The 15,194-nt window shown below is 47.7% G+C and overlaps 1 protein-coding gene across 12 annotated transcripts in view; it reads right to left on the reverse strand.

Annotated features, from left to right (window-relative positions):
* LOC118313008 (CREB3 regulatory factor-like) overlaps window positions 1-15,194 on the reverse strand; it is a 32,428-nt gene that overhangs the window by 13,626 nt on the left and 3,608 nt on the right. For 2 of the 12 annotated variants that reach the window (XM_035638161.2, XM_035638155.2), the window contains exons 2-7: window positions 10,896-10,973; window positions 10,751-10,809; window positions 10,530-10,646; window positions 9,452-10,274; window positions 3,320-3,493; window positions 2,032-2,221 (exon numbers count right to left, since the gene is read on the reverse strand). In XM_035638161.2, coding sequence (XP_035494054.2) covers window positions 2,032-2,221; window positions 3,320-3,493; window positions 9,452-10,274; window positions 10,530-10,646; window positions 10,751-10,759 — 1,313 coding nt within the window. In that variant the 5' untranslated portion in view covers window positions 10,760-10,809; window positions 10,896-10,973. Of the gene's footprint in view, window positions 1-2,031; window positions 2,222-3,319; window positions 3,494-9,451; window positions 10,275-10,529; window positions 10,647-10,750; window positions 10,810-10,895; window positions 10,974-14,487; window positions 14,571-15,194 lie in introns of those variants that run through there. The other 10 variants (XM_035638156.2, XM_035638153.2, XM_035638167.2 and 7 more) reach the window with 7 other exon arrangements.

Raw genomic sequence — 15,194 nt, forward strand, 5'->3', positions numbered from 1 at the left:
TCTTTTCCGCCACATTTTAAAATTCTTACCTAAAAAAAAAATCCATTCAATTGTTCGCTGAAGTTGTTCGTTTTTTTTCACTGCTTCAGTTTTCCGCCAGACAGATGTTTAAGTTTGGACTTTTTTTTTCAAGCGTACTTCGGCCATGTATTACGGCGCCAACTCGCCTTCAAATGACACCGCTGATCACCAACTCCATAAGGTCACATAAGGTAAGATCTGCATAAGTAACTCATACAACCCCACTTCAAAATCACTGAACTGTCCCTTTAAGTAAAATGTGAATTAATTGAAAGCCCTCAAACAAAGCTAGTGGACATGGTACTGGATGTGTTAGCGTAGCTTAAATACACATGTTCACAACAAGACAGACAGGAACACCGTGTTATTACGAGCAGGCACTGGGGCTATTGGGCTGTTGGCGGTTAAGCTAACGGCTCAGTTGGCTCCAATATATTATTTTGTATTAATTAGCACGCTAAACACACAAGGTACAACATGGAGCTAGGCTAACAGTTATTTTAGCTAGCAAGGCTAAATAAAATGTACAGAAAATTCAAAGAGCTTGAAAAAAATCTATTATATGGACACTGAGCTAAAGATTTGTTTTAGTTTTGTTTTACCGTTTCCAACATTAAGAATTTACACCCAACAACAATAACACTTCTTCTTCAACAAAGAAAATCTGTCTTTGTGCTGAACACACAACTGAGATGATATCGCTCTCCTGTAACTCCCGATAGGAAGCAAACAATCCCATTCTCCGGAACGACGGAGTGACTAATCCCGAGGTCAGAGACCAGGACGTGATCTTTTCCAAAAGACTGTGTTTGTAGCAGCATCCAGCCAAGCTGCTCTCGGAACCGGCGAGTTTTTAGGCGAGTATTGTTCTTTTTCTTCCCCCACGACGGCTGAACGCCGCGGGCAGCTCGTTTTTTGACAGGAAGGTACGGAGGCGGTCGGGATAATCCCACTGCTAACTCTGACCTGGTCTCATATCGGCCACGAGTACGACAGTATGAGAAGAAGGGACTATGCACAAAAGAAATTCCTGCATATTAGATCAAAACTCGGCACACGGTGACCCGACGGTAAACTTCCTCCTCCTCCTCCTCCTCCTCCTCCTCCTCTTCATGCTTCCATCTTTATCACAAATTTTCTTCATCTCCACGCCAACTGTCAATGCGATCGTGTGTTTGTGCTGTGTGTAATGTATGACTGGAACAATAGGATATTCCCAGAGTACCCCTCCTATTTAAATTGCCTCCTTTCCTCTGTTTTCTCCACCTCCCTCCTTCCCTCCCTCCCTCCACCGATGAACTTTATATAACCCCTCTCTCCCTTCTCGTCTAAATCCTTGTCTGCGTCCTCAGTCCTGGCCTGATTTCCTTCTACTCAGCCTGTTCCATCCCGCCTTCCTCCGTTTCATCTCCTCGTCCTCGCTTCGCCGTGACAACGTCCAAAGTATACCCAGCCAGTCGACTCAAAAAATACACCCATGACCCGGCTGCGCATTTTCAAAAGATTTGTGAGGTGGAACAGTATAAAAACGTTTAAATGTCCTTTCAACGTAAATCAGTGGGTTGTGTGAAGGCTTGTTATGGCAGCTTCCTCCTCAGAGGTCGTCCTCTCTGTTCGGTACACCGTGTCCCGCTCGGAGGGAGTTGAAATCAAAATGGATCCTGACGCGTCAAAATGTTTAAAAAAAAGCAAGATGCTGCACACGAGACCCTGGATTTCTGATGCAGCGTTTTCTCCCTCCATGTTTTCTTCCCTCCACAAACAGCATAAGAAGGTCAACCATTTAAATGCACCACATATTTGTAAAACCGATCTTGACAAGGTTAAAGACCAGACTGCAGATACCGAACCGCAGAGTCCTGCGGAATTCCCTCTCTCTTTTGGCCGGCAATTGATTTAGCCCACAAAAACACACAAAGGCCTTTCAAAGTGGCCTCTCGCGCCTGATGAATCCACAACAGAGAGTCGACACGGAGGATGTAGAAGGGGCAGCGGGTGGTGTCTGATTACCTGGAGGCCAGCTTGTTCTTCTCCTTACGCGACCGCGCCCGGGCCACGGCAGGGAGGTCGTTGACCGGACCCATGCCGTCGATGGCAGCGTTCAGCTTCTGCAGCTGCTCGCCGATGTTGTGGAGCTTCTGGGGGTTTGGCGTCAGGTCGCTGGCGTCCGTCTTGCGAGCTTTGCGCCGCCCTTTTTTACCTGGAAACAAAAGTGACGAACGGATCAACTCAACAACTGGAGCTCAAAATCTTTGAATCCATTTTTTGGTTACTTTAGTCGTCAACACCCATAAAACAGACCGATTTATCTATTGGCAGATTAAATCTGCATTTATGAGCCAGACATATAGGTATTGCCGTTGTTTGCCGCTATAAAAATTATATTTTACAGAATACAATGTAGAAAATATGTGCCGTCATCTATACATTTTAGAAATTATGTACATTTTTTGATTCAAGTTCTTTATATCTGGTGTTTTTTGTGTTTTCTTTCTGTTCATCATTACTCATAATATAGTTTATGGTTAAACTGTAAAATGCCAAGCATCAATTACATTTCTTTGGCATCAGGGTTTTATAATCATATGACAATATCTTTTTTGATATCAAAAAATTTGTACCCACTAGTATTCGTATCGGAATCGAGCCCCCAAAATCCATATTGGTCGGACTCGACCACAAACCCACCGGGTCCAAATTTTATGCCGTGCAGCCAAATGTTGTTCATATCCAACCTAACTTCATATTAAAATTCTTGTCCGGATCCCAAATCGAACCAGTATTGAACTCCGTCACCAAGAAATTTGTCTAGTACAAGACATCCAGATCTGTTTTCCTTCAATGGTGCAGCTACATGAGAAAGACCTTCTTGAGGCTCGAATATCAGCGAGGAGAAGAAGGCAGTTACAGAACGCAAGTTGTATGTAGGCCACGGGCCCGAGGGTCCCGATCCGATTTGTGTCACAAAAGAGAAATGACACGGGGCTTTTTTTCCCGCTGCAGTGACGATGTCGTCTTGATGACTTCTGCTGCGAAAAGCCTCCGAGTCTGTGGATCAGTTTCTCCGTGATTTGGGGCTGAAATAACTAATCAATCTATTGATTAATGAATCAGTTAATCAGAATTTACTAAGTCTGATTAACGGTCAAAAAATGTCAAACAAAATTTGATAAAAACGGTAATAAATTTAAACATTTTGGACGATTTTTCAAATGCTTTTTTTTTCCAAATTCAACAGTAAAATTAATAAGTGTGTGTGTGTGTGTGTGTGTGTGTGTGTGTGTGTGTGTGTGCTCACCCTCTCTGCGGTACAGTGTGCTGGGCAGAGTGCTGGAGCTCCAGGACAGGGACCAGTGGACGTCTCCGCCCAGCTTCTTCTTCGTGGCCGACTCGCGAGCGCGCCTGTACTCCCAGAAACAGCGGCGCTTCGCCGGCCGCTCGCCCGGCTGCCTGGCTGGCTCCGCCTCCACCTCTGGAGGTGCGAACAACACAAGACGTTTCAGTTATTTTGTCTGTGTGTGTGTGTGTGTGTGTGTGTGTGTGTGTGTGTGTAAACGTGGCAAATGCCTTTGCAGTTGTAGTGATTTAGAGAAGCTGACTGGGTTTTAGAGGTGAAATAACCAACAGTTGGGTTTTTTAAATTCAGGTAAAAAAACAGACAGTGGAGAAAATTTGCACTTATACACATGCAATAAAAAGTGACTTTTTAAAACCAAGGATACGTTGATATTTGTTTTACCACTAGTGGGACAAAACAAAAAGTTTGGCTTGACAGAGGAAATCATCAAGCTGCTAATAATGTTTGACTCCGATGCTTTTATCCTTTTTTTTTTTACTAATTTTCTTTAGTTTGATCGTTTTATTGACTTAGTTTCTTTTACATACCTGCTCACTAACATTTTTTTGGTTCGTGTTGTGTCTCTTTTCCTCCATCTTTTATTAAGTCTTTGTTTTTACACACAAACATAACTTCGTAGTGCTCTTTGAATATAAGTTATTATTATTATTATCATTGTTTAGAGCTGCAAACTAACGATTATCTTCATCATCCATTAATCTGTCGGTTATTTTCCTCGATTATTCGATTAGTTGTTTGGTCCATAACATGTCGATCGTGGTTCCATAACCCCCAAGATGATGTTTTGTTTTCGTCAACAGACCAAAGATATTCAGTTCACTGTCACACGAGGAGCAAAGAAACCGGAAAATATTCACATTGAAGAAGCTGAAATCAGAGAATTTTGCCTTTTTTTTTTCATAAAAACTACTTGAACCGATTAATCCATTATCAAAATAGTTGCCAATTAATTTACTAGTTGATAAATTAGTAGTTTTTTAAATCCAGCTTTTACTTAACACAATATCTTGTGATCAGTATTTCAGTAATTTGAGCAGAAAGTGTCGGGCTGTTGTGATGATTAAACATCATCTGAACCAGAATGGTTCAATAGCACTTGACCACATTGTGGCCGAAGAAGAAAAAACACAAAAAACTAAATATCTCCACGTCTGCATCTCAACCCTGTGACTCTGCTGTCGTCAGCAGTTCAGAATGATGTTTTCTCCTCTGATCTTGTCTGATCTTATCTGGGGTTTGTGTTTCGACAGCGGGGCCAACTGCACTGGATCACGTCGGCTGTAGAAACACTGTAAAACGACATGCAGTGTACAAGCGACCGACCAAGCTGACGCATCTAAAAACAAGGGTTTGTTTTCCATTATTACATTTCATTGCACTTGTCAGAGTTAAATGCTCTGCTGGGTGTGGCGGCCTGTTTATCTCACCGCTCACGGCTTTTAGTTCCAGCTGCTGTTTTTTGTTTCCGATTCCACAGCTTCAAGAACACAAGGGTTCGACAAACAGAGACCATTTCCGGCCCGTTTCTGCCAATAATTCAATGAATATTGAACAAAGAGAGTGAAATATTTAATGAAGGACGTGGACAAGCGTCGACATTTACTAGAAGGGGGAGATATCCTGCGACCCAACGGTGACAGATGAGCCGTAATCGTAACTGACAGGTATTAATGTTAACGTTTTGCCTGGTATGAAATCACGCTGTGAATCCTAATCCGTAAACACATGTCCCGATGACAAAGCCACCAGCAGCTCCAGAGGCAAAGACACCTACGCAGCCGCACAGACGTCACGGAAGATTAGCCTCAGGCGGCACAGCGGCCGCGAATATAATGGCGACATAAATAATACAACGCAAAAGAGCTCCGCCAGCAGGAGGAGCGACAGGGTCGCCTCCTCGGATTGGATTCAGAAAAAAAAGACAGAAACTAATAACCACGAGGTCCTATCTTAGCCATTAGCCAGGGACACACACACACACACACACACACTTATGTAACATCATGTCGTCTGGTCCAGTCTGCAGATAGCACCATTGGCTGCTCTCCCCTCAACAAAATCTGTTCCCCCACGACTCACAGTCCAATATATAAATCAGAGCCCGACCGATATGGATTTTTGGGAGTACAAGATTTTCGATACCGAGATATATCTATAAATATTTATATATTTGAATCCTTCAATGTTTCCTAAGATGTCGTTATCAAACCTTTATGTCAAAGATGTGTGATTTGACGTTTGATATTCAATTTTTTTACCATAAACTCTATAATGAATAACTTTGAATAACTATAAATAAAAAGAAAATACAGTTACAACCAAATACATAGAACTTCAATTAAGAAAACATAATTTATTTTACGTAAAAAAAAGATTTATTTGTACAATAAAGGATTTCATATCTGAAAACGTGAGCGCTGATACCGACATGTCTGTGAAAGGCTCATATATCGGTCGGGCTCTAATATAAATACACATAACCCCCAAAAAATGAGGGACTGCAACTAACGATTATTTTCACTATCAATTCATCTGTTGATTAATTTCTCGATTCGTCGATTTGCTGTTTGGTCCATAAAGTGTCGATCTTGTTTCCCAAATGCCAAGACAATGTTTTTGTTTTGTTCACAAACCAAAAAGATATTAAAGTTTACCATCATGGAGGAGCAAAAAAAAAAAAATCCCCCAGAAAATATCCACATTGAAGAAGCTGAATTTTCCTTTCATAAAAAACTACTTAAAGCCGCAGGGTGTACTTTTTTTTGTAATATTTCTGGCGGCATCTGGTGGTAAAGTTGCAAACCGCAACCAACTGAGCGACCGACAGGGGACACTTTATGGTGGCGCACCGCTGATTCCATTTCCTGGTTTCGGGCAGTGTCAACGTGAATGCGACGTATTCTGGAGACTCACACGGAGGTCGGGTCCACCTCATGGAACTATTCTTCAACTCATTATACATATATCAACACATAGTTATGGACAATATATTCCATTTCTTAGAATAAGTCCTTCGAAATGTTACACACTGTAGCTTTAATCAACATAATTGGCGATCCGTTCAGCAGTCGAGTACTAGTCGATTAGTTGTCGCAGCTCTACACGAAACACACAATGTGCGTCTTTCACTCAACCTCCACACTTTTACATCCATCGCACTTCACACAGCTCGACTGCACACACAAAACGCACACTACCACACAGCGGCGTCTCGCGACTGTGGAAACACGACCCGGCCCGGACCCGGTTCTTTGACAGCGAGCCAGCGAACCCCTCCGTCGCCTGAGATCGGTTTATCCGACGCGAGGACGAGCAGAGTCTGGGAGGGGAGATGCTAATCTTTAGTGGAGTCACTTTATACGTGTGTGTGTGTGTGTGTGTGTTATCTGCTGTTTACAGTTCGCGTCCCGTCGTCTGGCCGCGAGAGCAGCTCTGACGATTAAAGGGATTAGCTGCTGCTCAGACTTCACTGAGGTGGAACTACCCAGGCATCAACGTGTTAATGGTTGTGTTAGAATAATGTAGAACTCTGGCCACGAAGCTCTTGTTCTAGACTTAGAGGTTAGGGTCAAAGACGAACAAATGTCTACTTTTGACATTCATATAGTAGAGCTCTACGTTCCGGGTTGGGCTGAAAATCCCATAATCTCGCAACCACCCAAGGTGGACGTTGTGAAACGATGGTACAAGCGCCTGTAGAAGTCCGTATGATACGTTTTCTCCGCGACGTCATTGAGAGAGTAACGTGGACGGGCTCAGGTTGTGGGATACCACAAGCTTACCTTGTTTACCACGCGCGAAACTGGGCTAGTGATGCTCGGGGCTTTGTCGTTCCATCAAACCTCTGAACGCCAAATTACCGATTACTTCCGAGTAAAGGCCTGTCACCATAGCTACTTTTTGTCAGAGGTTTTTGGGGCCAGAATTATTGCGATAAAAACGCTATTGTTGTCATCTTTTTGCAACTGAATCATGTGAGCTTTTATTAAAGTCCGTCCCCCTTCCGAGTCGGAAGTTGCAACTGGAACGTTGGTTTCAGGCTTTAAGACTCTTCACGCAAGGAGTCCGTGGAACGTCTATGGAGTGAATGGACGAATTTACTTCGGGGAACCTGCGCCGTTCAAAAAGTGGGCGGTCACTGTTGAGCTCTGTTGTTTGCTTGTACAAAGTTTGGAGCGGAAAAGGACACAGCGGAAAATAAAATAAAAGATCAAGTTAAGCAGGGGATGCGGTATCCCGACTTCGGATGGACGTATAGTCACCGCGTAGGGAGAGTGAAGCCGATGCTGAAGTGCCCGAAAGCCTGTATTATCTGTACTGACCAGCAGAGGGCGACTCCACTGGTTGTTTCTACAGAAGTTCTATGAGAAAACGACTCTTCTACTTCTAAACCTGACTTATAACATAACGGTAAACACGTCGGTGGTTATGGTTGAAACAAAACCTCCAGGTTTGTAGAGTAGGCCAAACGATGACATCATGAAAACTGTTTTTTTCTTTTCTTTCATGGATGCAGTTACTGCTTCTGACAAAGATCAATCGTGGAGAAATATCGTGTATCCACCCCATGATTTCCTGTCATCACATCTATTTCTAAACAGATCTGATTTCGGAGGATTAGGAGCCTCGAGGGAGGTTTTCATTCCCCGAGCCGTCGCCAGCTAATAACCAGGTCATGATTTTGCCCGTTCCTTGTCCACACTTTAAAGCGAAAGTATCCTTTTCTAAAAGTATTTAGATTTAGATTTACTGGTTCCAGAATATATATATATATATATATGTATAAGAATAGGTATATATTCACATGAACATTAAAGAGGTTGATCCACTAAAAAAACAGCTGGTTAGTCAAATTTGTGCGGATCACTTTTGTTAATACATTTTGTTCTTTTGTACATCTTTGATATTTTTCATATCTTTAGTTTTTAGTATAAATTTTTTTTATTTGTGTGAAGGGGAAACTTGCAGAGTAAGAATTTCAACAACTGACAATCGAAAGGAAAAATTCGGTTAGACTCAAAATGTGTGTTTTTCACGTGGAAACGATAAAGTAAAAAACAAGGCACAGCCAAAATCTTGGGGAGGTCAAAGGTCAAAGCCTCAGCGTCGAGACAATAATGAATTGATTATCTTGTCAGCCGCAACAGTTCATCGTTTAGTAATCGACTTCTAAATTAAATCAACAAGTATTTCAATAATAATCGTTTTTTATGGGGGGGAAAACAGGGTGTCATAATTCTCTGATTTCACCTTCTTAAATATGAATATGTCCTGGCTCCTCTGTGACGGTGAACAGAATATCTTTGGCGTGTGGACAAAACAATACATCCTCTTGGTCGTTTTGGGAAACACCATCGACATTTTTCTGCATTTTATGAACCAAACATCTAATCGATTAATCGAGAAAGAAATCGACAGTTAAACTGATGATGAAAATAAATTACTTTTTTTCGCAGCCCTGATCGTGTGTCTGTGAAACCCAACAACAATCAGACGATTATCATCATTCTAAGAATCTGGAACGGGCGAAAAAAAATTAATAAAAAAAAAAAAAAATCAAATAATTATTCCATTATATATTTAAAAAATAAAAAAAAACAGCTTGCTGATTCGACTGAGCAAATAATTGTTCCGGGGGTTTGTAGCGCGTGTTTTTAATAATACGAGCGAGCGATGAAGAAATAATGAGGTGAGGAAATTTTTTTTTTAAACATTATTATGATTTTGATCATAAGCCAGGAGCGGAATGTGTTGCTTCGGAAGCAGTTTAACAATCTGTACCAACTTTCACACCCTGTTAAACAGAACTAGCCAATCCCCCCGCGCGCAGATTCCAACCCTCGAAAGCCATTTCAAGACCGTGGAACTGGCCCAACCGGAGCAGAATGCCGTCCGGGAATTACACCCGCAACTTTGCTATTTAATGTGCCTCCGCTCGGCCGAGCCAGGCAGCGAGAGGGCGGCGGTCTGAGGTCGGGTCTGGACCGGCGACAGACTCAAATGGTTTCCTCGTGGGCAGACGGGGGCCGCGATGTTAAGACGACAGGCGGACAAACTGAGAGCAGAACTCACCGCATTCCGTTTCTGAGGAGCTGGAGAGTTCGGCTTCCACTGCCGTCTCCTCCTCCTCCTCCTCCTCCTCTTCTTCCTCCTCCTCGTCGTCGTCTTCGTCCTCTTCCCCCCCCTCCTCCTCCTCCTCGTCGTCGTCGTCCTCTTCCTCCTGCGCCTCGTCCTCCAGATCTAGCTCGGCCTTGGCCTTGCTCTCCTCCCTGCCCCGCGCCTCCTGCTGCGTCTCCCCAGCTCGCACCTCCTCGGGTCGAGGGTTGTGTCCGGGCGCCGCTCCCAGCTCGCCGCCCTGGCTCAGGGAGTAGTTGTGCTCCTCGCTGCTGCAGTGCTCCAGAGTCAAACCTGCCGCCGCCGCCGCCGCCGCTTCCTCTTCCTCCTGCGCCACCTGATACACCTCCACTGTCCGCTCCCGCGACACCCCCCCATCCTGAACTCCTCCTCCTCCCGCGGCTCTTCCGGCGACGCACAACTCCCCCGTCCCCGTTGCCGTGGTGGCGGCAGACGTGCGCCCCTCCTCCCTCCCCGCAGCGGTGGCCTGGACTCCCTGGGCGACGTGTCGGCTCCTCCTCTCCTCCTCCTCCTCCTCCTCCTCTTCCTCCCGGCTCCGCCCCCAGCGGCCCATCAGGACGGCCTCCTCGGAGCAGGCCAGCAGCTCCCCTCCCACGCCGAGGCCCAGCTTGGTGTAGCGAGCCATTTCGTCCAGTGCCGACACGTCCCAGCGCTCCGGGTGCAGGTCCTCCGCGAGGCCGCCGTCGTCCACCAGGTCGCTTAGCAACTCAAAGGGCCGTTTCCTTGGCGATGCCGGGGAGCCCAACATGAGGAGGACGCTCTAGAAAGGGGACAGAGGAATACGCAGACATGAGTTTAAACGCGTAGCGGATAAATCACACGTCACTCATCGAATATTTGCCTTTCGCTTTATAACTAAACTCATCGTTCCAGGAAACCAATCGGCTTCAATCTGATGACTGACGCAGACGAATTCCCCCCCCTTTCAAAATGAACAGTGGCACTTTGCTTTTATCCAATCATTTTGTGTGAAGTGTGCGTGCTTCTCTCTCCACGCCGCGACGCGTCGTCTCACCTGGTCGTACTCGGCCCTGCCCCCTTGTGGCGACATGGCCAGGGGGTAGGGGCTCAGCAGGCCCCTGTGCCCCCCGTAGGCCTCGCCAAACGCAGGCTCCATCCCATTCATACCCGGCTGAGGGGGAGGAGGAAACACACACACACACACATATAAAGAATGAGATATAACAGGGAGCGGTGACGGGTGAGAACAGTCGTCAGTGATGTTTCCTACTTTACCTGCGGCATGCCCGAGGCAGGAGGGCGTCAGGTCGCAGCGCAGGCTCGAGTGGCTTCTGCTGCAGAGAACAATCCATCTTAGATGCAAAGCGTCGGGATGAGGAAGATAACAGAAGAGGAGGAGGAGGAGGAGGATGTTACTCACGTACGGTCGAGAGGTGTGAGGGTCAAGGGGTCGAGCTCTTCTCACATGTCGCAGCCCGGCAGCTCTCGGCCTCGCAGCCTGCAGGAGAGAGTCACACACGAGTTACGGCAACGAAACGGCGAAAAAACCAAACCCGTGAAGAAGAGACGACGACGACGACGGCGGCACAGAGCCGGTTTTAAATACGTCTCATTTCACTGAAGTGATGAGAAAGAAATTCTGTTTTGATCGATTCCTTTTTTCTCTCCCTCACATCGTCGGGTTTTTGTGAAGTGGAACATTAAAAAGGTCGGAGCTGGGTTTTGAAAAAGAATTTTTTGTATGATTGTTCAGCTTATTGTTGATTACATTATCTGGCCAGCATTTCTATTAATACATCCATTTATCTAACATGAAACAACATAACCGTCGCTGCTGCTGCTGCCAGGAATGTGGGACAAATCACTTCCTGGGAAAAATTGCTGGCAGAAATTAAAATGTGGCGTAAAAATAGAATGAGGACAAGCCCGAACCAAATGAAACAGCATTTAAAACCTTTAAAATAACAATAATAATAATAATAATAATAAATTCAATGACAATATGTGCGATGTTACGTCATCGCCACGCCACCTTTTGAATCCCAGGAGGCGTGGCAACACGCAGGCCGTGGACCAATGAACGAGCTCAGTTCTTGGAACCGTGATCTCGTTCCCAGGATGCAATTTGATGGATAAAATCTATTCAAGGAAAGCCCAGCATCTGAAATATGTTAAAGACCCCCTCCAGTCAAGTTTTAAAGGACACTCTATAACAATAATCTGCGATGCCTGATATTTTTGTTTAACATTGTTTACACCAAAAGAAGTTTTAAAAACCCTCTGAAATGTGTCTGGAAACCGTCCACTCCATCCAGACGATGAATATTCATGATATGCAAATGAAAAAGGCCCCGCCCACCACAGCTGCTCACGCTAGGTCGACGGGTGGAAGAAGAAGAAGAAAAAGAGGAACGGTGCCAGAGCCTTCGCCCCGTCGCCCCGGAGGATATCGATTTCGAGCAAATTCCCAAACGGGATGTTTTTCCCTGTGATGCCGCAGCAACTGATGCTGTCGCTAATCTGTCGTCATGACCTCGGGGGTCACGAGGGGACAGAGAATCGAAAATAATTCTGGAAATCATCTGGCGCTGTGTGTGTGTGTTTCCGTGGTACCGAGTCTCTTGTGTTCAAGATGGGGGGCGAAAAACACCCAGTGCAACGTCGTGACTCACTGATGTGTTTTTGAATAGTTTTTTAACAACGCAGCCCCGATCGGGGGCCCAGGATCAAATCGTAGGCATCCGATGACGGGACAACGCCAGTCCTCTAACTTTAACAACCGCCTCTTCCGACTCCGCCCCCAAAACGGGGTCATCTCGACCAATGAGGAGGAGGAGGAGCTCTGCATCCGCTCAAGTCTGACACAGACATAATTCTGCCCAAAGAGGAGAAGGAGGAGGAGGAGGATGACGAGGAGGAGGAGAGGAGGAGGAGGAGGATGAGGAGGGGGAGGAGGAGGAGGAGGAGGAAGAGAGGAGGAGGAGGAGGAAGAGGAGGAGGAGGAAGAGAGGAGGAGGAGGAGGAGGAGGATGACGAGGAGGAGGAGGAGGATGAGGAGGGGGAGGAGAGGAGGAGGAGGAAGAGAGGAGGAGGAGGAAGATGACGAGGAGGAGGAGGAGGATGACGAGGAGGAGGAGAGGAGGAGGAGGAGGATGAGGAGGGGGAGGAGAGGAGGAGGAGGAAGAGAGGAGGAGGAGGAGGAGGAGGAGGAAGAGAGGAGGAGGAGGAGGAGGAGGAAGAGAGGAGGAGGAGGAGGAGGAGGAGGAGGAGGAGGAAGAGAGGAGGAGGAGGAGGAAGAGAGGAGGAGGAGGAGGAGGAGGATGACGAGGAGGAGGAGAGGAGGAGGAGGAGGATGAGGAGGGGGAGGAGAGGAGGAGGAGGAAGAGAGGAGGAGGAGGAGGATGACGAGGAGGAGGAGAGGAGGAGGAGGAGGATGAGGAGGGGGAGGAGAGGAGGAGGAGGAAGAGAGGAGGAGGAGGAGGAGGAGGAAGAGAGGAGGAGGAGGAGGAGGAGGAGGAGAGGAGGAGGAGGAAGACGAGGAGGAGAAGGAGGAAGAGAGGAGGAGGAGGAGGAGGAAGAGAGGAGGAGGAGGAGGAGGAGGAGGAGGAGGAGGAGGAAGAGAGGAGGAGGAGGAGGAGGAGGAAGAGAGGAGGAGGAGGAGGATGACGAGGAGGAGGAGGATGACGAGGAGGAGGAGGAGGACAAGGAGGAGGAGGACGAGGAGGAGGAGGAGGAGGAGGACGAGGAGGAATAGGAGGAGGAGGAGGACGACGAGGAGGAGGAAGAGGAGGAGGAGGACGAGGAGGAGGAGAGGAGGAGGAGGAGGATGAGGAGGGGGAGGAGGAGGAGGAGGAGGAAGAGTGGAGGAGGAGGAGGAGGAGGAGGAGGAGGAGGAGGAGAGAGGAGAGGAGGAGGAGGAGGAGGAGGAAGAGAGGAGGAGGAGGATGACGAGGAGGAGGAGGATGACGAGGAGGAGGAGGAGGACAAGGAGGAGGAGGACGAGGAGGAGGAGGAGGAGGAGGACGAGGAGGAGGAGGAAGAGGAGGAGGAGGAGAGAGGAGAGGAGGAGGAGGAGGAGGAGGAAGAGAGGAGGAGGAGGAGGAGGAGGAGGATGACGAGGAGGAGGAGGATGACGAGGAGGAGGAGGAGGACAAGGAGGAGGAGGACGAGGAGGAGGAGGAGGAGGAGGACGAGGAGGAGGAGGAAGAGGAGGAGGAGGAGGACGACGAGGAGGAGGAAGAGGAGGAGGAGGAGGAGGAGGAGGAGGAAGAGGAGGAGGAGGAGGACGACGAGGAGGAGGAGGACGACGAGGAGGAGGAGGAGGCCACAGTGCGAACTGCTGATCGGGGCCGAGCTCCTTTCAGACGGGGACATGATGAAACACAGAGCAACACTGAAACACACACACGCTGCAGAAACAATGCAGACGTACAGTTCAGTACCTCCGGAGTATCCAGTTCGCGCTCGGCCCTCCGGTTTAGTGATTTGGAGAACAATGTCCGACTTGCGTTCGCTCTCTGTGCGCTGACCTCAGGAGCAGAAGAATGAGGAAATGAGGCCTGGCAGTGCGGTTATGACACTGGCGTGCCACATGGAAAACTGGTATTTGGCACAAGGGGGGTAGAGCGAGCCAGCTGCCAACATACCGTGTGTACAAAAACACTGATCCGACCAACGCACGGGGCGTTTCTTTGATTTAGATCACGTACAAAGTATTTACAGCCTTTCTCTTCACACCGAAGACACGAGTCTGCGTACGTTCTGTGACAACAGTCTGCTGGTGCCAACTTGGCACGGGTGCCACGTTATGTGCCGTCACGTTTACGCTTGCAGCTCGTGTTCCGACGATCGCACGTAGTTGGTCAGGCGCGTCACGGTGGTCACGTCCTCGACTCATCGTACGATACACGGATATGAAATCAATGATTTTCATTGACCTCAGTAACAGACGTTGGTGTCCACGTGTGTGTGTGTGTGTGTGTGTGTGTGTGTGTGTGTGTGTGTGTGCTGACCCGAGGATGAACGGCAACAGTCCCAGCAAAGACTCGCTGCTTCTGTCCTTCGTCTGTTCTCGTCGTACGATTCATCGTTTACTGGTTTGGTCTGTGAAATGTCAGGGGGAAAAAAAGGGTGTGTGTGTATATATATATTTGCTCGTACTGATATGGGAGGCGGCGGACGATGCCTTCGCGCAATAACAACCTTGCGTTGGGTTTATTGTATGTTGGTTCAACATAAGGCTCCGGTCTCTCTCTCTCTCTCTCTCACACACACACACACACACACACACACACACACACACACACACACACACACACACACACACACACAGGGAAGCAGAAGGAAATTGCTTCACCTCGAAACCGCCGTGGGTCCAATAACCCGCCACTAACCGTGGGCTTTGCGTTTCGGGGGCCTGCGACTCCTCCGTCCGGCCCCTTCTGCAAACAAAGTCTCTTGGAGAAGCAGCAAAGTGGACGCCGACACGACAAGGCGGGTCTACGCTGACAAAAGCAAACGCGGCGGAACGGCAGCGCTCGGGGACAATTGAACGTCTCCTCTCCGCCCGACTACACGATCAGGGGCCTGCGACTGGGGGCCGGGACGATACAGTCATCTGGCGATTCGGTTCAATATACGAAACGACGATTCCCTCTGCGGCTGAAGAGGTGCGCTCGCTGCAGGCAGGGGGGAGCACAGGACAGCTGACCAGAGTCAC

This window comes from Scophthalmus maximus, chromosome 8 (assembly GCF_022379125.1).
Source record: "Scophthalmus maximus strain ysfricsl-2021 chromosome 8, ASM2237912v1, whole genome shotgun sequence".
NCBI lineage: Eukaryota > Metazoa > Chordata > Actinopteri > Pleuronectiformes > Scophthalmidae > Scophthalmus > Scophthalmus maximus.